General features: G+C 33.5%; 7 protein-coding genes and 6 pseudogenes across 13 annotated transcripts, besides 3 other annotated features; 9 read left to right on the top strand and 4 right to left on the bottom strand.

The window, feature by feature from the left end:
- Positions 1 to 218: part of a mobile genetic element that runs on past the window's edge.
- Positions 219 to 1,281: 1,063 nt separating this feature from the next.
- Positions 1,282 to 23,727: a mobile genetic element.
- Positions 1,961 to 2,482, bottom strand: TVAGG3_0900020 (annotated as a pseudogene). The gene has a single exon. A coding segment is annotated over exon 1 (522 nt).
- TVAGG3_0900010 (uncharacterized protein) lies at positions 4,487 to 4,888 on the bottom strand (the record flags this gene model as incomplete). Its single annotated transcript, XM_001312738.2, has 1 exon — positions 4,487 to 4,888. One exon carries the CDS (start codon positions 4,886 to 4,888, stop codon positions 4,487 to 4,489), a length of 402 nt encoding a protein of 133 aa, XP_001312739.2.
- On the top strand, positions 7,705 to 8,494 carry TVAGG3_0900000 (annotated as a pseudogene). The gene has a single exon. A coding segment is annotated over exon 1 (790 nt).
- On the top strand, positions 9,113 to 9,523 carry TVAGG3_0899990 (ATP binding; the record flags this gene model as incomplete). The annotated part of the gene is made up of 1 exon (XM_051251258.1): positions 9,113 to 9,523. The coding sequence occupies one exon, from the start codon at positions 9,113 to 9,115 to the stop codon at positions 9,521 to 9,523; it is 411 nt and encodes a 136-aa protein (XP_051076832.1).
- TVAGG3_0899980 lies at positions 11,054 to 11,463 on the top strand (annotated as a pseudogene). The gene has a single exon. A coding segment is annotated over exon 1 (410 nt).
- Positions 13,463 to 14,289, top strand: TVAGG3_0899970 (annotated as a pseudogene). The gene has a single exon. A coding segment is annotated over exon 1 (827 nt).
- On the bottom strand, positions 14,579 to 14,764 carry TVAGG3_0899960 (uncharacterized protein; the record flags this gene model as incomplete). The annotated part of the gene is made up of 1 exon (XM_051251257.1): positions 14,579 to 14,764. The coding sequence occupies one exon, from the start codon at positions 14,762 to 14,764 to the stop codon at positions 14,579 to 14,581; it is 186 nt and encodes a 61-aa protein (XP_051076831.1).
- On the top strand, positions 16,343 to 17,481 carry TVAGG3_0899950 (annotated as a pseudogene). Its single transcript has one exon. A coding segment is annotated over exon 1 (1,139 nt).
- TVAGG3_0899940 (organellar and viral DNA polymerase type B) lies at positions 18,400 to 18,960 on the top strand (the record flags this gene model as incomplete). The annotated part of the gene is made up of 1 exon (XM_051251256.1): positions 18,400 to 18,960. One exon carries the CDS (start codon positions 18,400 to 18,402, stop codon positions 18,958 to 18,960), a length of 561 nt encoding a protein of 186 aa, XP_051076830.1.
- On the bottom strand, positions 19,941 to 20,201 carry TVAGG3_0899930 (uncharacterized protein; the record flags this gene model as incomplete). The annotated part of the gene is made up of 1 exon (XM_051251255.1): positions 19,941 to 20,201. The coding sequence occupies one exon, from the start codon at positions 20,199 to 20,201 to the stop codon at positions 19,941 to 19,943; it is 261 nt and encodes an 86-aa protein (XP_051076829.1).
- On the top strand, positions 20,247 to 20,634 carry TVAGG3_0899920 (annotated as a pseudogene). Its single transcript has one exon. A coding segment is annotated over exon 1 (388 nt).
- Positions 20,698 to 21,420, top strand: TVAGG3_0899910 (uncharacterized protein; the record flags this gene model as incomplete). The annotated part of the gene is made up of 1 exon (XM_051251254.1): positions 20,698 to 21,420. A coding segment is annotated over one exon (723 nt), but the record flags the coding sequence as incomplete, so codon positions are not given.
- TVAGG3_0899900 (repellent protein 1 family) lies at positions 22,301 to 22,522 on the top strand (the record flags this gene model as incomplete). Its single annotated transcript, XM_051251253.1, has 1 exon — positions 22,301 to 22,522. A coding segment is annotated over one exon (222 nt), but the record flags the coding sequence as incomplete, so codon positions are not given.
- Positions 23,728 to 24,884: 1,157 nt separating the features above from the next.
- Positions 24,885 to 25,428: part of a mobile genetic element that runs on past the window's edge.

Genomic DNA, 25,428 nt, shown 5'->3' with positions numbered 1-25,428 from the left:
AAATGACCGAATACGTTTCACAGCGAGAAAAAAATAAAAGGCAAGATAGAATTTTCTAGACATAAAGAAGTTGTTTACCGAGTTTTAGCTCTTATCTCTAACAAAAAATTACTTTTTAAAAAAAAGACCGAATACGTTTCACAGCGAGAAAAAAAATAAAAGGCAAGATAGAATTTTCTAGACATAAAGAAGTTGTTTACCGAGTTTTAGCTCTTATCTCTAACAAAAAATTACTTTTTAAAAAAAAGACCGAATACGTTTCACAGCGAGAAAAAAATAAAAGGCAAGATAGAATTTTCTAGACATAAAGAAGTTGTCTACCAAGTGTCAGCTGTTACTTCTTCTCAATACTGATATAAAATAAAAATCTTTATTATTTATTTAACCTTTATTGTTTCATTAAACTTCATTTATTTTATATTATAGTTTTATTCTTTTAGCTACTTGTAAAATAATCTAATTTTATATCATCATTTTACCAGATTATTCTTCAGTACATCGATTGTGTATCTAAAATAATATCATTATCCTTATTCTGTTTTTTCCAAAATTCTTTTAAATATCTTTTTTGGTTAGATTACTTTATACTTTTTACTTTTATTTTTTAATTTCAAAAAAAATTTGGTGATTGTTCTATTCTTTACAATGTGCATTATCATATTCTAATGAATTATTCATTACATACATTTAAAAAAACTTGTTAAAAATGAAATTAAAAAATTATGTTTATTATTACGCTGTGAATGTGTCAACAGCGGTCATGCCTGTATCTGTATCCCATATTTGCCACAACCTTTCTGTATCTGCATTTGTGTATTTCGGTTTCAGCTGATACATTTGATTTGGCGTGTAATTTGTTCCAGTTAATGGATTAATTGGGAGATCTTCATGCGGTGTGTTATTATTGTACTCCCAAATAAAGGCAGGAATAGCCTGAATGCTTTGGCAGCGCTCCAATGTCGGCCAGAATCTCTCAATCTTCCCATTTTGGTAGTGAGAATGAGAGTCTGTATGCCGCCATTGGACGCCCCAAAGATCAAGTAGATCTTGAAAGGCGCCCCTATTTTCTGAACCGTTGTCGGTCCAGAAACAATAAGGGGCGCCAAATTCAATGAAGGCGGAAGCCGCAACGTTCGCTGTCGTCGCTGCCAGCATATCTTGTATTTGTATACACGCTAGGACTTTGCGGCTAAAATCGTCGATTATGCCATAAATATACTGGCCACGAAGACCCCTAAAATAATGAACATCTGCGTGCCAGATAAGATTGGGTGAAAGCGCAGTTAGTATACAAGTCTTGGGTATGGTGGCACTGCGTTCCACCTTACCCAATACTTGTGAATTTGACACTTTACAAAACCGTTAACGTATATTTTACAACACAAACGACAACACAAACGACAACACTAACTTAACCTTAAATATTTACAAAACCACCAACCACTTCACTAACGAACTCACTAATGTAAAAAATAAACGTTCTCACTATCATTCTCACTAACGACTTCACTAATGTTCTCATAAATTTTCCTCAATATCTTCATCATCAGTGTTAACCCTATTGTAGTCATACTTGAAGCCATAAACTTTCTCTAACTTCTTAACGTACAATTTACATAACTTACCTTCGTCATCGTATGGTTTAATGATATAACTATTTCTATCTTTATACACAGTCAATGAAAAGTCAACTGGTCTCGGATGTATTTGAAAGAACATGTTATGCTCAGGAAGGAAGAATAAATGTTTAAATGTATGTTTGTTATACTGTGGAATTCGAATGAGTTGCTTTTGTTCTGTCATTTATATAAAAATAAAATAAAAATAAACTTAAAAATAAACTTAAAATTAATGATATCACCACCCTCACACGTATGAAAACATAGCACAAAAATAAATTTAGGTGAAGTGGTGAGATCTCACCTCTTTTTTCACCTGTTTTTTCACCCACTTGAATTCATTACTTTATAACTCTCTTCCTTGGTTTCTTTTTAGTTGCTTTCTTCACGTCTGTCTCCAACTTGACTGTCTTTCTTCTTCGTCCGTAATGATACCAATTACTTCCACCAGTCAATGGGTCAAATGGTCTTTCGTAAGGGTTTCCATACATTCCATAGGGACCATACGGAAGAACTGCTGGTGGAGAAGAAACATTTTCTTTAGTTCCATCGACTCTATTTAAATGCATTGTTTCACCTTTCATCTGGTCATTAAAGTCTTTTGCGTGTTTTGCAAACTCATCGTCCTTTCCTAAAGCATTTTCTGACTCAGTCGCAACCAAATTGGATGCTTTATTTATGAGCCCTATTTTATTTAATCTTAACTTCTTTGCAACCCAGCCTCCAATCTTTCCTTTATTTGCATCTAATGTCTTCGAAACCCTTCCTCCACTCATTTTATTTACTGCGTCATAAGCTCCAAGTGTTTGCTCCAAATGCTAATGCTTTGTTCCCATTGCGCCTAAAGCTGCCCAAGCTACCATTTACACCATATTAAAATCATCTCTCTTCAATATTATCTCATAAAAGTTCTCGTTACTGGAGAAAGTCAATGAAACATAAACGTTCTCACGGGCTTCGCCCTCACCACTTTGCGGTCTATCTAACTTATTTCTTATATCATCTATACGCTTCAAAAATGTCTGAACAATTGCTAACATCTTCTACAACAGTTATTTCATCATGAATGACCTTCAAGAACAAGCTCATTTAATATGCTATTAAAATCATCTCAATAATGAGTCCATCCTTTCCATCTTTAGGTAGCACAACATCTTTCATTGAAGAAGGTTCGACAAGTCTTATGTTAAACTTACTGACAAAGTTTGTTATACTATAATGCTTCGCGGCGAATACATGTAGTTTGAAAGACATAATATAGATTCTTCAGCAAATTCACTTATACTGGATTTATATAACAATGTTCTCACGAGACCAAACGCCACCAATTGACAATCTTGTAAGCAATCCTGCTGAGCCTTCAACTGTAAACGTCGATGGTAACATTCCACGAAGGTCATCTATTGACATCTTTGAGTCACTGTATTTAAATATTTTCTTAAAGCAATCGTCATTATCTAACCATGCAATAGCTTTGAAGTTTTCATTCGAATATACATCTGCATCATTAAATGTAAAACCTGACTTCTTTGCAGAGATGACTTTAAAATCTATTGAGTTTGTTTCAAAATTATATGCTATGGTAACTTCTGAAGGTAATGGATGCCCTTCCGCAGTCAGTTGTTCTCTCACTACCGTTTGAAGCTTTGTATTAAAAACTTTCATGTCATCTCCTGTATCTAAGTTCACATACACAGCAACAGGGAAACTATTCTTGCTTCTTTGTTTCATCATTATATCTCAAAACATTAAAGTTCTTCAATAATATTGTTCTTCCTGCTGGAATACTTCGAACCTGTCTGATTTCAATAGCTTCTCACCTCCTACATACTCTACCCAGTGTCTTGGATATTCATAAGTATACTGACTTTCTTGAATTTGGTTGGTTTCATCATAAATGTTCATAGTATATCTTTATACTCTTGTCAGTTAGACTCGGTGCTATGTTCTGAATATTTCTGACTTGCATTTTTAATGGAGATAAAATGAAGCATTTAATACATGACGTAGATGAAGACATGAATGAAACAGTGAAAAGCTCAACAGTTCTCCATTCTTCCTTTCAGTAAAGATTATGAATTCTGTTCAAAATGGTGTGTATTTCTATTGTGGAAAGATGGGTTCAGGTAAGACATTTAACCTCATTCGTCATATACTCATAACAGAGCGTTTAGGAAACGACTCTTACTATGACCAAATCATTATATCAGCAACTTCAGACTCTATGATTCAGCGAAAACATTTATGTCAAAAGTTTCAAGCCTCTGTCGTTAAAAGTTCCAGACAGTGAACTCATTGAATTTCTTCAACGTTACGTTCGACGTAAGAGGAAATATTATGCCATCGTTGAATTATACAGTCAGGAATGCAAAAGACTTCAGAAGAGATGGAAAGAATTATTGACAAACACCACTTACGTCAATACTCAGGAGTTTACGATATGAAAAGACTTACAAACTACATTCTGTCAAAACTTTCAAAATACCCCTTCAAAAAGTATCCATCAAACACTTTATTAGTTTGTGACGACTTCGCCGGAAAAGGTTTAGTGTCAAAACCAAGACTCACCATTAGCTAACATCATAACTAAAGTCAGACATTACCATTTAACTGTAGCAATACTTATGCAAACATGGCGTTTCCTTGCTTTAAACATAAAACGTCTCATAACTGACTTCGTTATCTTTCAAGGTTTCTCACGCTATGATATTGAACTCATTTGGAAACAGTCAGGTATAACATTACCTTTTGAAGAAATTTGGGAAGCATATAAGTCCTCTCATCTCTCCTCGTTCATACCTTGAGATTCATATCATGACTAATACCATTAAAGTCAAAAATATTCCATGGGAACGACCAACATTGTTTTAAATCTTATGCTTTAATTGACTGATGGTAAACAAATTCCATGCATCTCTGTCGCCATTTCTGTTAATATTTTTGCTGTCATTCATATCATCCACTTCCCCATCCGTTAGCTTTTGAGGATATGCGTTAGAATAGCTGTTCTTAAATGAAGGCTTTTCACCTTTGAGAGCATAAACTCTATAACTTTCTGCATACTTTATGTTTGAACCTCCTGAGCCATCATTGACATAAATTTTTATAGGCTTCCACCCTTTGTTCATATTCCTGCTTCTTCCCTTTGCTCTTTTGTTCAGTAGTTCTACATCTTTATACACAGCACCTGTCTCAGTGAATTCAACAATATTTTCATTCGTTAGCTTTACATTCAAACCCTTGTCGAGTATATTGTTCATTTCATACATATAAAAGGTTTTTATTCTATATGAAATGAGAAGCAAATCCATCTTAGCTGGTGCCGTTAATGTTCCAATTGAACCAACATCAAAATGTTGACTCACGAACGACAAACAATATTGTCATAAAGAACTATAGTTCAGAGTGTTTGAAAGAAAAAAGAACCAGAGCTGAAATCCGTGAATTTAAACACAGCTTCAAACGCTAACGCTACATCAGATGTTAAGTTAGAGTATCCACCACTGGACCAAATTCTTTCAAGAGAAGCCAACGACAACCCTTACACAAATGTTCAAACAAATCCTTCAGATAACGTAGACCATTACCTTCTTCAGTTATACCAAACAATTTTACTCAAAGACGATAAGAAGCTTTTGATAAATCTTATAAGTAAGAACCAAATAATTCTAACAAAGGAGGACCTTGAAAATGTTATATCACGAATAACAGGAAAGCAATGTGTCATTGACTATCTCGACCCTGAAATCGAATGCTGTGGTCAAACACCAATATTCATGAAAATAGGTAACATCCGCATCATTGAAATACCAGGAAACTACAGGAGTTGAGTTTAAGTATAAAATTCGAACGAGTATACAAAACTTTCAACAGAATATAAGCTTTGTTTGAAATATGTTTTAGTAAATTAAAGCAATTTGTAATATCTATCCAAAACTTCTTCAACAGTATCGAACTCATCTTCATAATGCAAACCTAATCTTATTGACTTGGTGCAGTTTTCACTAACACAATATTTTTCTGTTCTTGACTGACATAACTAATTCATTTGTTTCATCAAACAGCAACAACCAAAGTTCATGACCTAATACATAACATTCATACTTTATATTTTTAGCTCTGAGTTCTCTTGTAAGCTGTTGCATTTAATATTTTCTAAAAGTCAACTTCAACAGTCATTCGCACTGGTGCCTTCAGTTCTACAGGCTCTCCTTGAAAGTCAACAAGTCTGAATTGCATGTCTTTCAAATTATGAGGACTAATGCGAACCCATTTACCTAAATGAGTTACTATGACAGGAACGTTTGGAATGAACATTGAATTGACTGCATAACAGAAAGACTTATATTCTACTGAACCTTTACTATTAACTCCTGAAATGCCTGTGACATTAGCTATTTTAGACTCAATGTACAAACAATTACCATAACATACGTATGGAACAGATTTCATCTCAATCGTTTTGTCAACACTTTTCAAAGGAAATGTCATATGGTATGCTCCCAAAAGAAGTTGTACTCTATGACTCATTCGTGTTATCTTAAACTCCTTCACATAACTGAACTTCAAAACTCCTGCAATAAGTTTAACATTCATTAAGTTTTCTTCGTTATCCTTGTTTATTGTAGTATTTATGAGAGCATTTAACACTCCAGCTAATGTTTCCATCTTATATTCTACATTATTGTGAAATCTTATTTCGTGCTTCTTTCCATCTATTTCAAGCTCCATGAAATCTGTTTCATCTGTTATAACGAATGAAGCGATAGTATTGAAGTCAACCATTCTGAATGCAAGTGGCTCATTCTGTAGACCTAAGTTTGTTTGTAGCTTTACTGTCCCGTATTCGTTTGGGTCTGTACTTTGCAAATAGAACAACATTTTATTCTCATTAAAATATGAGTATAGCGTGCATATGCGTATGAAGCTGACAGAGCTAAACGTTTATATTTTTGGTCAATACTCTCTCACACTTACTGACAAATATATTGTTATCAAGTGATGGAAATACCGAGAAATACATAACATGGAAGGACTATGAAAAGTTTGACCCTATTTTAACTCCATGTACAATGCCATTCATTGTAAATGGTGAAGTTGTCATGAAGAACGACACGACAGTATATAAGTCTGTATATGAAGCGTTAGAATATATGTTGAATTATAATCCCGAAAGATTTGACCCAAGCACTACACCATGTGCAATGCCTTTTATTAAGGACGGTGAAATCGTAAGAGTTCCGGATTCAACGGTTTATACTGCTGTTCAAAACAGTTTACAAAACATTTTAGCGAATATCTTTAATTCAGAAACTACAGAAATAAAATTACCATATATAACAGATGCTAAAGAAATTAAATCAAAAACGACAACATTATTTACGTCACTTAATGATTTAATGACTTATATCATTAATATTCCTGCACCAACTACAGCATTTGATCCAAACTCGACGGTTTGCAGTGTACCTTTCATAAATGACAGTTCAGTAATTGTTTTAAGGGATTCAACAGTTAATGAATCATTAAAGGCGTCATTAATGAAAATCATTGATTTTAACTCATTCACGAATACATATAATTCATTCATTAATGTTCATATGCTTCTAAAGAAGGTGAGCCAAAAACTATCGATAAAGCGGTGTATAAAATAAAAGCATCAACGACGAAATTGAATTCGTTAACTTTTGACGGTGATAGTTTCGTTAATGACATAACATCGGGGAAAACAATTTTAACGAAAGAATACTTAAAATCTCATGTTAGTGAGTTCGTTGAAATTGAAAAAGAAGGTGGAATTAAGTTCGATCCACTGAATTTCATTTTCAGCTTAGCGAATGCAGGAATAATTTGTGCTGAATGGACAACTATACAGAGTGAAATAAATGCAATATGGACGTTTTTGGGGTCAAAAGCGGGAATGGGTGAGCTTGTAAATGCTGCAAGAACATTAGGTGAAACAGGAAATTTTGTAGATGGTTTTAAAAGACTTGTTTCAAATGTTTTAACAAACACAAAGAAATTATTTAGATATACTGTACATAACGGACGGATTTTCGAACAGATAGCAACAAACCCTCCGGTTATGGCTGCGTTGATGATGGTTAGAGATATAAAACCACGTAACGACGGGAACGAAGAAGAGAAGAAACCAGAGGATACTGGTCGGGTTATTCGAGACATTAAAAACGTGTATCCTGAAGTTATTGATTTATTTAGAGGAGTTAATGATTCAATTTCAAAATTCTATAACCCTCGATGAAGAGAATAAATTAACAGATTATATATTCGTCATTATTGCAGAACTAATGAAGAGAATAAATGAAAAAGGAATTGGTGATATCATTAATGTCAGCGATGTAATGATGAAAAGAAATTTTGACTCATTATTTACAAAACCGAAAACAGAATATAGTCTTTATGACGTAATTACCGAATTAATGAAAAAGATTAATGATAATAAGAGTTCTGGCGGAAGAGTTGAATTAGAAGTGAATGATGTTAATGAGAAATTAGCCGAAAAAGCAGACAAAAATGAGCTTTTAGCTCTGAGTGATAAAGTCAAGAACCACGTTCATTATATAACTTCAGACGAACAGATTATAACGGACTACCATGGATATTTAACACGAAGTGATGAAGCGAAGACAAAAAATGTTAATGAAAGAAGATATAAATACATTCGTGCTAAAGGTTATGACATAAGCTGTACTGTACAGTATGATGTAGCTAAAGCACCAGAAGCATTTGGTTATACCGGTGAAATTTATGCCTCTACTTTCAATGTTAACGGTGTATTAGTTGAACCAAGATTTACATTGAGAGTTAAGGCAAAAATAACGTTTGAAGATGCTATTAAAAGTAAAGCTGACAAAGTTGAACTCGAAGCAACGAACAAAGTTTTGAAATCTCATAAACACAATATCTCCGATATAAATGAACTTCAAGCTACATTAGACAGTAAAGCCGACAAGAACCATACAAACGAATCCTTCACTACTATTAGAGCAGACGATGTAATATTGAACTATACCCTTGGTTCAAGTGCACCTTTAGAGAATCCAAGTACAAGCGTAAAAGATACACTAAACTCCTTAAATAACAAATGTATGAACATTGAAGGTCATGCCAGAAACTTTGAAGCACATGAACTACCAACAATGTTAGATAATAAAGCTGACAAAACTTATGTGGATGCAGAACTAACAAAGAAATTTTCGAAACCAGATACAATGACATTTACAACAGAAATTATAAATGGTGAACCAGCAACTCCATTTGAATTTGTTAGAGGTCTTCAACCAGATACTTTTGAATTTTTCTTGGATAATTCTATTGAACTAACATTACATTATAAAAGTGGAACAAATGCAACATTTCATCCGGGAGATACATTCCAAATGGTATTTAATGACATAAGTTCTTTAGAATATGTTTATAGAGTTATGAGCATATATGATTTAATATATCCTATAGGAGCTGTTTATACGTCTATGAATCCAATAAATCCAAACACTTTATTTGGTGGTAGATGGTATGAAATAGTTGACAGTTTTCCATTCTACACTAATACACAGTCAATGAAGATGGGCGGTTCAAAGAAAATAGGTATTGAAAACCTTCCTTCACATATGCATAGGTTCAGTGGAAGAACATCTGTGGAAGGAAACCATTCACATTCAATAACAAAAAGAGGTTATATAAATCTTGCAGCGGGTTCGAATAGACAGGGAATGAACAGATATGATATCACAACTGACCCCAAAGATGTTAGCACAGGTATTTTCTGTGGAACTGCAGGAAATCATACACATGTTGTAGCTGGTATTACAGACCCAGCAGGTAATGGAAAAGATTATATGCCTCCTTATATAACAATGCACGCTTGGATACGAGTTGGTTAAAATCTTTAACTTTACATAAATGAGCTTGAAAGAAGTATTCGAACAACATCCATGGAGGTCTTTTAAGAAATTCAATGAAGCTGCAAAGAGTTCGGGATTTACTAACAGAGCTGAAGTGAAAAGGTTCTTTGACAAAAATGTTGTACATCAAACAAAAATAAATCCTTACGACTACTTTTTACCAATTTACTCCAACACTCCTGACGCATACCAATTTGACACTCTCATTCAAAGCAGAAAAGGAGGACATAAACCATTCCTCATCTTCATAAATGTTAACACTCGTAAAGCATATGCATATCCAATGAGGAATAAAGGAACTCGTGAAGTGTTAAGAGTTTTACAAAAGTTTGTAGCAGAACATAGCCCAAGTACTTTAACATCAGACCAAGACAGTGCATACCTCAGCAATGAAATCACAGATTTTCTCATTAAGCATAACATAACTCACTACACTACTGAAGACCATAACCATAACATACTCGGCATCATAAACCGCTTCATAAGGACTCTCAGAGATTTAAATCAAGAGCGAGACTTTACCGAAGAAACAATGAAACATTTTCTCGAAGTATATAATTCCTCAACACATTCTACAACAGGACATACACCAAATTCAATGACACAACAACAAGAAGAAAAGTATATACAAAAGAAACTAAGTCAAACACAAAATATCAGAAATTCAAAACAATTTACCCTCATTCCTGGTACAAAAGTTCGTGTAGTTCTTGACGACAAACCGTTGACAAAGAAACGTTTAAGGTTAAGTCGAAATTATTATATCGTAGACTCTACGCAAGGTAATGGATATCTTATAAAAGCTGCTGACGACTCCATAGCATTTTACCCTCGTCATAAATTAGTTGAAAGTAGTAATGGCAAACTTGCTGAAACCATTGACGAAGCAAAGCGAGGAGTGGTTATTGAAATACTTGGCTACAACACAAACGATGACACTTATAAAGTAAGATATGAAGGAGGCGTTGAAGATGTTATACCATCTAAGAACTTGAGAGAGTCAAAGCCAACTCATCTAGGACCATTAGAGCGGGAGTATTGGAAAGACAAAAATATGCCAGAAAGAATAAGAAAATTCATCTAAACTTTTTCATTAGATGTAAATCAGACATGAATGAGAACAGTCATGATATCATTAATGTTTTCATAAATTTACACCAAAAATAATGTTTAGGTGAAGAGGTGAGATCTCACCCGTTTTTTCACCTGTTTTTTCACCCCCGTGAATTTTCATGAATTTCCTTATGAAAGAAAAATAACGCTAATTTTATTTTTATTTATTTTTTTATTTTGTATGTAAAGACAGAAATGACAAACATTGAGTTTGAAACAGTTAGAAAGATAGACAATGACACCAAAATGGTTAGAATAGGTGATTTAAACGTAAGATACTCAAAGAAATACAACAAATATTCTTTGTCAGACATTATATCTCCATCTGGAAAGAAAGCAAAGGACTGGGTTAGAATTGCTTCTACTCAGAAAATTTTGACAAGAAATCCTGAGCTTATGATATCAGTAGCATTTCATGGAACAAGAGTATATCTCATTGACAAAAGTCTTATACCAATAATTCTTCTATGGATTGATCCAGTTGTTGGATATAACTTCATAACATATGGTTCATTCGATACGGAACGTTGCAGTGAAGGCTTACTTTACATCGTTCAGAAACCGAAGGACTTCAATACAAAGAGATATAAGATAGGAAGGACATATAATATAACTCAAAGATATGACAGTACAGTCAATAGAGTCAAGGTTGTGTTCGTTAATGATATGAGAGCTGCAGAAACAGAACTACTTGAAAAGTTTGAGAAAATGTATGGTGCTCCACGAAAGGTAAAGAAACGTTTGAAGTAGATGAGATAGATAAAGCTATAAAATTATTTGACGAAGTTGCTGAAAAATACATGTAAAGCGTTTATTTTTTGTCTTTTGTGAAAATTCATGAAATTTGGTCATTTTTCACCAAAAATAATGTTTAGGTGAAGAGGTGAGATCTCACCCGTTTTTTCACCTGTTTTTTCACCCCCGTGAATTTTTCATGTATTTCCTTATGAAAGAAAAATAACGCTAATTTTATTTTTATTTATTTTTTTATTTTGTATAAAAGATATGATTTCAACAATCGGCACAACAACAATTCAAACAACAACAGCACCAAACTCGTTAGTCATGAATCCTACGTCAATGTTAGTAGAGATGAAAAGCTTCATTCCTTCTTCATTTACTTTCGAAACAGAAATACAAAGAATAAAGCAAGAACTTTTAACAAGTAATTTAGACTGTACCGCACAGGATGAAGAAAATGAAGAATATCTTTATGACATGCAGGACATTATTGACCATTTACCCAAATTGCCTGAAATCCAACAACAAAAACTAACTATTCCTGAATTCGATGAAATTGAAGTTAAAGTTACTGATTCAGTAGAAATAAAGAAGTTCATACGTAAGGTTAACTATGAGTTTCTAGGATATCATTGCAACCATAAAGTTATGGACAAAGATTGCGATATGGTATATAAGAATGTTTCTGATATATATAAATCGGAGGAGTTTAAGACATACGACAACTTTGTTTCATTAGTTGCTGAATGTGTATGGCAGATAAGAGATAAAGATAGAAGAGGTAAAGTATGGAACGGACAAATAAAACCCGCAGCTTTTGAGTTAAAGAAAACCATTGACGCCTTAGTTGTTCTAGCAGGTCAAATTTCAATGTATAACGCAAAAATGAATCCGCAATGTTCAAAATGTAAAGCAGGAATAAGAAAATATAACTACTCAGTCAAAGAGATAGAACGTATGCGAAACGACTATGCAGACTTAAAGAAAGAAGCAGAAAAGCCAGTAGAAGATAAAATGGACATGTTAGCATTTCTGAACAAAAACTATCCAACAGCAGAAGATTTCCTTCTGTCTGACGTCAAGAAGAAATATAAAGACTTTCGGCATGATTAAAACATTTCGATGTACTAAAAGAAGAAATAGAAGCTACGAAATTGTTTAGGATTTCAAATATACATCGTACAATTCATGTAAAACGCTTGTGAAAAAGAGGTGAAAAAACAGGTGAAAAAACGGGTGAGATCTCACCTCTTCACCTAAACATTATTTTTGCTGAATTCAGCACAAAATTCTGAGTAAAATGACATATGGCATGTGTCAAACCGTTGAGTTTTCTCAAATTTTAAAAATTGCTGCGGAAAGTTCGTCAAAAAAGTGAAGGTTCCCGACGGTTTCAAACCGCCATACTTTACATGAAGATAGTTTACAATGTCAACTAAATATCATGTACGATAGAAACGGTTATGTAAAGTTTACATTTTGTAAAGTTTTGTCCTGATTCAAGACAAGTCTTGTATTTTTTCAGAACAAGTCTTGTATTTTTTCAAGACAAATCTTGTCCTGATTCAGAACAAGTCTTGCACTTTTTAGTCAGTTTTTCTTGTAAAGTTCTCAAATTTGAGAACAATTGTCCTGATTCAGAACAAGTCTTGTATTTTTTCAAGACAAATCTTGTCCTGATTCAGAACAAGTCTTGCACTTTTTCAGAAAATCCTATCGTCCAACTTTACAAATGTCACTTTTTCAACATGATTACATTTTGGTCGGGGAACAACTTTCTCTCATTTTGTCACTTTTCTATCGTCGTGTTTTGTCACTTTTCCCTCAGGGTGTGTGTCAGAAAATATCCAAAATCTTTATAGCCTCGTATCTCCTTCAATTCTTGACGGTTTGACATGTATGACACACCATTCAATTCAGAATTATGTGCTGAATCTTATGACCTTCATTTGTTCGTGACTTCTTTTCACATATGTAACCATGAATTTTTAACATTTCTTTAACACAGAAAATAAAGTTAGTTTTATTTTTATTTATTTTTTTATCCGGAATATAAAGACAGTAATGACAACAACAGAGAACACAACAACTGCTATCGTTCATGAAACCATAAATGAAGAATACGAGTACATACAGTATAACAAACAGTTACGTCTCATTCGTTCAGTCAAAGATGACATGTACCAAATGCAAAGTATAATGAACGCTCTTCAGTCTACAAAGCAAGCATATCATTGGTTTGAAAACCAACAGACAAAAGAACTTTTAGAAGAATTTCCTCATATGTTTGCTACCCTCGGAAAACCGAGGGAAGAGATTCCGTACGAAAATCGCAAGAATTTGCACCTGGTTTGAAAAGGTTATTATGTTCATAGACTTTTAGTAAATGCTGTAGCAATGTGGGCTTCACCTCGTTATGCTTGTATATTTTCATGATGTTAGATGAACTATATAAAGCAGAACGTGAAGAGATGGAAAAGAAACTTCAAGCAAAAGATGAAGTCATTGAATCCAAAGACAAAAGCATACAGAAAAGAATACCACGTTCAGTACCAAAAGGAAAGGAAAAAAGCTATAAGTATATGATATATACTGAAGAGATGGAGAAAGAAGAAGATAAAGATATGGTTATGTTGCATTTAGTCAGAAGAAACAACAAGAGCTTTTATGACCTCGCTCAAATATATAAATCTGACAGAAACTGGTTCTATCGTGAAAACTTACCGATTTCAATGACACCGAATGAGCAAATAAAGGAAATTGTCAAAAATACTCTTCCTCAAACACACTATGACATCAAAGGTTGCACAATACTTACATTCAAAGAAGACTTACCATTACTGAAAGAAAAGATAACAGAATATTTCGATAACTTCAAAGAGGAAGAATAAAAAAATCTAAGCTAATTTTATTTTTTTTATAAAATTTTATCTCATATGAAAGAACATGAATTTAGAATATTCGGAACTCATGACAGAAGAAGAGAACGAACAACATGTAAAAGATTATGCAAAATTTTTGAAGACATACAAAGCATTTAAACAATATCTAAATGCTTCTAAAGATTATGCAAAATTTCTGAAGGTATATAAAGCTTATGAAAAAGCGTATGAAAAGTTTATACATTGGGGAATTGTTGTAAAATATCGATATGAAGACTAACCAAAAATATATTTTTGCTTAAATAGCTTCAGGGTCAATTTCTTCAACCATTTCACTTCCTTCGTCAATGTCAATTGAAGCTTCTTCAACCTTTGGTAAGAATTTCTGTATAACATCTTTGTTCGTTATTGTCTTCAGAGATGAAGGATAATATTTCACATTTGTTTCACCCTTCTTATATTCTTTCTGTTCGGAAAGATTCATAGTAATACTGAAGAAGTCAATGTTGGAGTTCTTTATAATAGTATAATGAGTATCTTTGACATTCACGAAGAAACTCTTTTGTTTCAAAACTACTGCTAATTCTTGTGAAGTATAACGTTTGCGGTCAATGACGATAGCTAATGGTCTGACATACTGACCAAACTTAGATTCTTTCACAAACTTCTTGTTAAAGATAACATTAACGTTTGAAGCACCATTGAACTCATTCTTGATGGCAGTAGCGAGAGCATTGTATGAAAAGAACTTGCAATCTTGCATGTGTTTCATTAAAATAAAAATATTAAATTATTTTGAAAATAACTTAAAAAAATCTAATCTAATTTTTTCTAAGAAATTTTTTTATTTCCTACTAAAGATGTATCGGAAGTTGTCTAAGTTAGAACACTCGGAATAAAACAACTTCTTACAGAAGCTAACATAGATGTTGCAAAACATTACGCGACAAACAAAAAGCACTCGCTGACATCCTCAATGACTACAATGGTGAAATAACTTATGATAGAATTCATGAGTTCATAAATGCAAGAGCATTTCCTTTAAATGACGTTGCTATTGACTTATATCATAGACGTTCAATACCTCATGAAGTAAGAAGAGAAATGTTTGACATAACAAATGCAAACGTTGGTCATACTCGTAAAGCTCTTTCGCATGACGTTCGTCAAGAGATGTTTGACATAACAAATGCAAACGTTGGTGAAACACGAAAGAGAGACGACACACTGAAACAACAGAGAAGAGAGATGTTTAAAAGTGCTATAGAACAAGTTCGCAAAGCTAACGATGTCATTCGTTCCATTGACGACAAACCAAAAGAAGGTGAGAGATGGTTAAAGAAAAGATGAAGAGAATAGGAAGAGAAAATGTGAAGTCAGGCAATAGACTCATTGACTTTAACATCGAAGCTTTAGATGAACCAAAACAGAGACTATTTACACAAACATTTCGGTAAGGTTTTCATGAGACTCTTAGAGAAGATTAAAAATAAACTCCCAACAAAGATGGATGGTATGTTATAAACTTGGTGGAAAGTATGAATGTTCTACGTTAAACCTCAATAATATTGGAACATTACTACATCAGCTCCTGAAGGAGAACTTTATATCAGAGATAGAAGCAAATGCTGCAGGTATTGTTTGAAATGCACTATGACTTCTTCTTGACAAACATAAAGAATCTTACCGAAATAAAGATGTATGATTTAACAGAATATGAAGGCTTAACGATGTCAGATGTAAAGAAAGGCAAACCAAAAAAGAGACCATATAGAGATGAAAGCACACTGACAGAAAGACAGAAAAGATATTGAACAGACTTAAACAAACAGGAGATAAACAAGATATAGATGACTTCTGGAATGAAATCCTTGGTGAAAAGAAGTTTTATAAGAAGAGAAGCGGTCAGTTCTGGAAGTATCTTTGCACATTACCTATAAATCTTGAACGCTACCAAATCTTCAATGAACTGAACAAAAGAACTGCAACACTTATGACAGAAGACAATTGTTTCGTTTATGCTTGCATTCAGGCTGGAGTAAATGAAGAAACTATTGACCACATGAGAGAAGTCATTCGTGTTAGAGACTTTCCTCAAAGTAAAGTAACAAGAAATTCCGATTCAACAGGTATAGCATTCAATGTTACCATTGGTTATTTCAATGACTCAAAGACATAATGAAATAAAGGATACATACCAAAAGAATGTAAAACTGTTCGAACTATTGACTTACTTCTTGTTGAAGACCACTACATGCTAAATGAAAGATTACCAATGACAACATATTTCATTCGCAACTATATAGAAATCTTGAAGGAGTGTGGTGGAATGAACATTGAAAAACAGATGAAAATATATACAATGAGAGAGATAAATACATTGTTCGCATGGATAGAACTACACCTCTATGGGATGTTATGAAAACATTGTGGGAGTGCAAATATTTCGAACCTATTTCTTATGGAGAACTTTTCACATATACGACTGACTTATATAAACAGAACCTTGCACCATTTAAAGATTTGACATATGCTCCAAAGTATTGTGTACAACTGAAGAAGAAAGCTGAGTCAAAAGAAGTAAATAAAAATAAGTGCAAGTTCATTCCTGAGCACGTTTTCTTTGCTGACTTTGAGTGTAGTACGATGGCTTTCATAAAGCTTTTAACATCTGTTATGACAGTGAAGATGGTTCAGTGAGTGAAAGCATATGGGGTCAAAACTGTGCAACAGAATTTTTGGAACGACTTCCTGACAAGAGTTTAATATATTTCCATAACCTCAGTTATGATGATATAAACTTCATCTTAAGACACATGACAGAAGTGAAAGGAACTCCCATCATTAAAGGTTCACGAACAATGCAAATAACTGGCTTATATAAAGGACGGGCAATTATTATAAAAGACTCTTACAGTGTTATAAATAAGAAGCTTAAACTATTTCCTGCTATGTTTAACTTACAAACAGGACCGAAAGAAGTATTTCCATATAACTACTACAGCAGTACTTTGTTAGCAAATGACAACAGAACTGGTGTCATTTCTGAAGCATGTAAGTTTATCCAGGATGCAGATACGTTCATGAAGAACATAGATTCCATCAAAGGTTGCAGAATAGATGAGAACCACTTCGACTTAGAAAAATATAGCTCATTTTATTGCAAACAAGATGTAAGAATTTTAAGAGAAGGTTTTGTAAAGTTCCGCAATGACTTATTGAAAGAGTTTGATTTAAACGTTTATGACTACGTTAGTATTTTGTTCTATTGCTAACAAATTGTTTGAGAACAGAGTATACTTCCCGAATGGAAATCTTTATGACCTCTCAAATAAACCAAGAGAATTTATTTCGAGATGCATTCAAGGTGGAAGATGTATGTTGTCAGATAACATGAAACAAAAGAGCGAAAAGAAACTTATTGCTGACTTCGACGCTGTTTCATTATATCCATCCGCTATAGCAAGATTTATACTTTAGAAATTCCAAAGTATGAAGGATGAGATGCTAAGCACAGAGTATCTCATGAGACATTTATTCGATGACGACCAAAAGGAACCCATTGGTGAAAAGTTTATGTCTGGCTTCTTTGTTCTCATTAAGATAACAGAGATTGGATACATAGACACTTTCCTTTAATAGTTTGTGACCCTGAACTAAATCCAGAACTTAACGTTCCCAGAAGTTCAAACACTTGCTGTTTAATGTATGTTGACCATATAACATTACAAGACCTCATAAAATATCAAGGTGTCAAATGTGAAGTGTTGCAAGGATACTATTACGATGGAAACAGAGATATTAGAATAAGAGATGAAGTAAAGAAGTTGTTTGAGTTAAGGTTAAAGTATAAGAAAGAAGGAAATCCTTTGCAAGAAAATATAAAGCTCATTCTGAACAGTATTTATGGCAAAACTATTCTATCTCCTATTGAGTCAAAATAACCATAGTAGATGACAAAGATGCTATAAGATATGCCATCAGAAACTACAACCATATAGTGAAGTTCGAAGGTTTGGATGGTTCAGATAAAACTATTTTCAAGCTAACGAAAGCATTTGCAGACACTTTAACTTCTGTCCACTTGGTGTTAATATTCTATCAATGTCGAAGAGAATAATGAATGAAGTGTTTTGCACGATTGAAGACTTAGGATTAAAAGCATTTTATCAGGATACAGATTCGATGCACATTTACAATGAAGACATACCACGTTTAGCTCATGAATTTAAGAAGAGATACGGTAGAGAACTTATTGGTAAAACATTAGGTCAATTTCATTCTGACTTCGCAGAAATAACACCTGGAAAACAAAGTTTAGCATACAAGTCAATATTTTGTGGAAAGAAGACTTACATAGACTTACTCACTAACGATTTAAATGAAGTTGCATTTCACTGCAGAATGAAAGGCGTGAAGCAAGATGTTATTGCTTTAACCGCTAATGAAATGTTTCCTGACTCTGTTCAGTGTTTCTATGATGAAGATAAAGGTTTAATGGTTCCGCAAGGAAAATTTGACAAAGACTCTGAGTTCAGTGTCATGAAACTTTATAAAGCACTTTATGACGGTCAAGAGATTGGATTTGACTTATGTAAGTCATGTCAACCTTGCTTTGAAGAGAAGTTTAACTTCTCAATAACGACTAAAACAAGCTTTATTCGTAAGTTGAAGTTCTGAGGTCATTTATTTTTGTCAGCAATGAGGTCAGCAATGAGGTCATGAATGAGGTCATATAGTCAGAATGAGGTCATTCGTGATAAAAATAAAGCTAGCGTAGATTTTACAATACTGCGATGGTAGAGTTTAAGAGTTGTGCTTCAATGTAGAGACAGTCCTTATCTGGAGGTAAGAACACTGGCATTTATGGTCATGAGTGGAGAACATGTCTATCCAAAACTCACGATTGAAGCCAGTTAATTTATAGTATTTAGGGTTAGGAAGTGGTGAAGTTCTTGTATGACCAATGAACTCATTTTCAACGCCTTGGCTTATTAGAGTAAAGTATTAGCTTGCTTTCTATCCCAAATGCCAGGTGTTACAATCTTTGAAAATTCATTTTTCCTCGGAAGCATTGCATCATAATTGAAAACATTCTTGAAATCATCACTTGGTTCAGAGATTTGAAATCTTATACGTAATGGATTTTCTTTCTCTTTAGCGACTTCATTGAATGGTGAGAATACAATGAATTGACAGTCATGAGTTCCATCTTCATTTTCATTAAATTCATAATGAAAGTCTATAAGTTGTGGCTGACTACCTTCTTCTTTCAGTTGTGCAAGAAACTCACGTAAAGGCTGTAAAGTTTGTACTTCAATGTTGAACTTTTTCTCGAACATCTCATTAAATGAAATCATACATTGCAACAATGTTGTATCGTCTTTAAAGTATTTGTATATGTGAATGTTTTGGGCGCTTAAAGACTGTTCGTCATTTTCTATCTCGACTTGAAGTATAAAGTCAACCTTTCTGAAAGCACGTGTTATATACATAGATGTTATGCCAATGTACTTCTCTTCATTTATGTTCACAATCCAGTCTGTTGGAAACTTAAACGTTACTCTGTTCCCCTTTATTTTGACGTCAGGGTTTTCACTACTGAACGCAACAGATAAAGGTATTTGTCTATACATTTAATTCGGATAAAAATAAACCATTTACTCTTTCTTTGCTTCAGCTTCTTTAGCTTTTGCTTCAGCTTCTTCTCTAGCTTTCTTCGCCAGCAAACGTGGGTTCTTTTGTCTTCCAGCAGCTAATGCAGCTAGTTGTTTTTCACTAAGTTTTCTCTTTGGTCTCTCTGGCTTTTGTTCTTGTTTTTGTTCCTTCAGTTCGGATAAAATTTGCTCACGAATTTCTTTCTTCAATGCTTCAACATCTATGACCCCTTGGGTCTTGTCCGTAGGGCTTGTCTGAGTCATTTGACTGCAGATAAAAAACAAAATTAAAACTTTAACCGATGTAAAATGAGCTTGTCAAAATCAGAGCGAGAGTCTATTATATTAAATGACGCAAGAGGAATACAACATCCTTTCTATTATGTAAGTCAGAGTAAAGATGGTAAAATATACGTAAGAAAAAGAAAGGTTCCATTAGCGAATGCAGAGAGCGACAACATTAAGGTGCATGGCAGGGGCGAAGCCCATATAAAACCTTCTGTTCAAACTGAGCCACCAAAGAACAGAAGAAAAGAAGCCAGATGTACTTTCAATAACGAACCAAGAGCTTATTGCAAAGTTCGTGAATTTCATTGAAAAACAAACCGAGTCAAAGAACCCTGACCCGCCAGTGAAAGAAGTTGAGACAAAAGAGAATGTACAGTTCATTGAAAATGTCAAGAAACAACTTCCACCACGAATGCCAAGAAGAAGAGTGAGAATAATGAAGTAAATAGATATTTTTATCTGAAGTAAATACATGCAGAACGAACAGCTAAACGAATTTACTCCAGCAGAGCATATTCATCAGATTCGCTCATATTTCGATATCATAGACAATGCAGTTCAAATTGGTGACACTAATAGAAAATATTCTGACGCAAAGATTCCATCACAACCTGGAACTGCTAAAGATAACACATGGGTAACATTCAATCTCTCACCTCCTGGTGAAAATATGTTGGACCTTTACAATACATTCATTACGTATAAAATGGAAGGTCAATTTATTGTAGATAAAGAAATTGGTTCAGGTTCCAATAAAACAAACCCACCAGGATTTTGGATTGGTTTCGATGACGCTTTCTATGCAGTTGCTGGATATCAAATCCTTGCAAATGGTCGTATCGTATATTCTCAAGACAACGCAAGAGAAGAAGCATATATAACTTCAAACTCACAAACTACCGAACAAATAAAGAAAGTAGATGTTTTCTCAAAGACTCGACATGAAGATGTATGGAGTCATTCGGGAACATGCAGAACAGGACAAATTGTTAGTGGTCCAATTACAGCAGGAAAATCATTTGATTTTAAGCTTCGTTTAAGAATTCCTGTTAGAAGATTCCTTCCATTAGAAGCTATTCGATTTATTCCAGCTTTTGCAGGAAACATTCAGCTTAAAGTAAAGTTCAGTAGCGACGCCTTACAATGCACATCTATATCTGTAAATGATATCATTGCTTTCAATCCAACTCTTAAAGTTGCATTTGCTTCAGATTCAAATCCACCGACAAATAAATTTGTTCCATGGAATGAACCATTCACTATGATAACGAAGGCAGTAGAAGCTAGTGGAACAGTTACTATTACAACTGTAACCCAGCAACTATTTCGAACAAAGATGGATTTTAATGAATGTTTCATTCATCCAAAGTCATTCTCTTTAGACCCTAACATTTATACAGAACTTGTAGAACATTATACAAACGAGGCTTTATGTTTTCCTGTTAAAGTTATGGATTGGATTCCTATGGACGGTTCATTCTCAAAGAATACAGATAGTTCAAGTGCAACATTTACAGCAGCTTATACGCCTATTAATGTTAAAAGTATTTGGGCACTATTTAGAAAGAAAGACAACTATTATGTTAATTTTGAGAACCCTAAGTTTAAATATCTTCAGCTTTCCATGGGAGCTTATGGAAATATGCCTGCAGAACCTGAAAAATCATATGGACCTGTATTTTATGAAATGGTTGCGAACGCTTGCAATACAAACAATGATATGATAGGATTTAATGAAGATGTTATGAGGTCATTGGTGGATGATGGTAGTGTGGAACATAAATGGGATAGCTATGACAACACACATTTCTTATGTGGTTTTCCAACAGAAGTGGACTTTTGCTTCCAGCAAGGTCAAACATCTACTGCTCCAATAACATACAAATTGTCTGTTAAAGGACCTATTGAACTAGCAACTGAAAACGTACCAAAGCCACTTATTGGATTTATGAGGGATTGTTGCTTTGCCATTCAGTGCGTGCTAATGGCATCCCAATAATAAGATTAGATACTATAACTTAGCTACGGACGACAGTGAGGAATAAAGGATGAACGTTTATTTTTAAAGCTTATAAATGAGTTCTTCATCAAGCTCTCGTGAACCTTCACCATCTATGAAACAAACTTTACCAAACGATTATGGAGCACCTATTGAATATTTCTTACGAGCTGCACAATGGCAAAGAGCAGTCTCACCAAGGTTAGGTGTTCCACCAGCTCCTGTCAAAAATAGCATTTGGTCAAGTCCTTATATAAAATATGGTCTCCCACTAGGTTTGCTAGCTACAGCAGGAGCAGTTATGATGTTGAAAAGAAATAAAGCAAATGTTGTAAATAATACTGAAGTAGCTGAAGTTAAACAAACTCCAACACCTTCGCCAACCAAAACCAACGCCTTCACAAGCAAAACCTTCAATGACTCCTGAACCTATGGAAGTACAAACTCCTGTTCAAAAGTCAACTCCTAAACCGACTCCAACATTTAAACCAGAACCTACTCCTCAAATAAATCGTAAAACTCCTGCGTTTCCTTACTGAAAAAATAACGTTATTTTTATTTAATATTAAAATTTTTATTTGATTGAAATGACGACTAAAGTCACTGAAGCAATGAAACAAAAGTTTTTGGTAGAATACATTAAATCAGGAACTATTCCAGAAGGTTTTTACATTCATACTATGAAGGATGGTAGAGTTCAGTTTAGAAAGATAAAGCAACCATTAGATAAAGAAGGAATTTTGAGAAAGATTAAATTACATGAAGACAACATTGCTGAACTTAAGAAGAAGTTAGAAGAGTTGGATAAAGGAAGAGAGTTATAAAGCAATGAATTCAACAGGGTGAAAAAAGAGGTGAAAAGAGGTGAGATCTCACCACTTCACCTAAATTTATTTTTGTGCTATGTTTTCATACGTGTGAGGTGGTGATATCATTAATTTTTAAGTTTATTTTTAATTATTTTTATTTTATTTGGATGTAAATGACAGAACAAAAGCAACTCATTCGAATTCCACATATAACAAACATACATTTAAACATTTATTCTTCCTTCCTGAGCATAACATGTTCTTTCAAATACATCCGAGACCAGTTGACTTTTCATTGACTGTGTATAAAGATAGAAATAGTTATATCATTAAACCATACGATGACGAAGGTAAGTTATGTAAATTGTACGTTAAGAAGTTAGAGAAAGTTTATGGCTTCAAGTATGACTACAATAGGGTTAACACTGATGATGAAGATATTGAGGAAAATTTATGAGAACATTAGTGAAGTCGTTAGTGAGAATGATAGTGAGAACGTTTATTTTTTACATTAGTGAGTTCGTTAGTGAAGTGGTTGGTGGTTTTGTAAATATTTAAGGTTAAGTTAGTGTTGTCGTTTGTGTTGTCGTTTGTGTTGTAAAATATACGTTAACGGTTTTGTAAAGTGTCAAATTCACAAGTATTGGGTAAGGTGGAACGCAGTGCCACCATACCCAAGACTTGTATACTAACTAGCGCCCAATATCTTACTGCGGTTTCTGGCCCGGCATGCTCTAATCGCGTCTTGGTGAAATGATTTTCTTTGAAGTATCTGCGTACTTCTCTATAAGATACATCAATTTGTTGTAATTTCAAACGTTTCCATTGTTTTGTTTGACCACAGGGAAAGGCCCAGTGGTCATGTATCACAGCAAGAGCTTTGATTTGGTCGTAGGGATTGACCCTACAACCTTTCTTGCCTTTAGGCAATGGGATATTCTGTAAGCTAAATTGATTTTGTAAAAAAGATTTTGAAACATCTAAATATTTGAAATCATTTGATTGAAGGGTTGGGGCGATGGGAACATGGGTGCAAGCTTCTTCCCATGTCATTTTACCTTCTTCAATCTGATTGGAAATACCAATTAGGTAAATTCGATCGACATACCCTTTGTAAGGATTCATTCTAATGAAGTACGTTAACAATTAAAATATTCTATAAGTGTCTAGTATGGAATTCAAAAGAATAAAGAAAATGGTAACGTAAATAAACGTATTATGAAATAATTTATAATTAAAATGAAAAAAAGAAAAAATAATAAGTAAAGTGACTGGAAATGAAAATTAAAATCAGTGAACAGTTTTATTTTTTTCTCGCTGTGAAACGTATTCGGTCATTTTTTTAAAAAGTAATTTTTTGTTAGAGATAAGAGCTAAAACTCGGTAAACAACTTCTTTATGTCTAGAAAATTCTATCTTGCCTTTTATTTTTTTCTCGCTGTGAAACGTATTCGGTCATTTTTTTAAAAAGTAATTTTTTGTTAGAGATAAGAGCTAAAACTCGGTAAACAACTTCTTTATGTCTAGAAAATTCTATCTTGCCTTTTATTTTTTTCTCGCTGTGAAACGTATTCGGTCTTTTTTTTAAAAAGTAATTTTTTGTTAGAGATAAGAGCTAAAACTCGGTAAACAACTTCTTTATGTCTAGAAAATTCTATCTTGCCTTTTATTTTTTTCTCGCTGTGAAACGTATTCGGTCATTTTTTTAAAAAGTAATTTTTTGTTAGAGATAAGAGCTAAAACTCGGTAAACAACTTCTTTATGTCTAGAAAATTCTATCTTGCCTTTTATTTTTTTCTCGCTGTGAAACGTATTCGGTCTTTTTTTTAAAAAGTAATTTTTTGTTAGAGATAAGAGCTAAAACTCGGTAAACAACTTCTTTATGTCTAGAAAATTCTATCTTGCCTTTTATTTTTTTCTCGCTGTGAAACGTATTCGGTCTTTTTTTAAAAAGTAATTTTTTGTTAGAGATAAGAGCTAAAACTCGGTAAACAACTTCTTTATGTCTAGAAAATTCTATCTTGCCTTTTATTTTTTTCTCGCTGTGAAACGTATTCGGTCATTTTTTTAAAAATTAATTTTTTGTTAGAGATAAGAGCTAAAACTTTGCAGACAACTCCCCCATGTCTAGCAAATTTAACATTCGTCTCCCATTTTTATATATTTGGTTTAGAATGTTCGAAAATGCGTAATATGGTCATTAATATTAATTGAAAAGAACCTTGAATTAATTCAATCTGATCTCACAAAATATTTTAAATTACAAACTTTGTAGTTTGAATAGATAATTAGTAGTAAACTCAAATAACTAGTTTATTTTTGAATAAAAATTATTTGAATTTATTCAATTTTGTGAATTTTCCTTCAAAAATCAAGTTTAAATATCGTATTTGCC

The sequence above is a fragment of the Trichomonas vaginalis genome, chromosome I, assembly GCF_026262505.1.
Source record: "Trichomonas vaginalis G3 chromosome I, whole genome shotgun sequence".
Taxonomy (NCBI): Eukaryota; Parabasalia; order Trichomonadida; family Trichomonadidae; genus Trichomonas; species Trichomonas vaginalis.
This window is presented reverse-complemented; position numbering and strand designations above follow the sequence as displayed.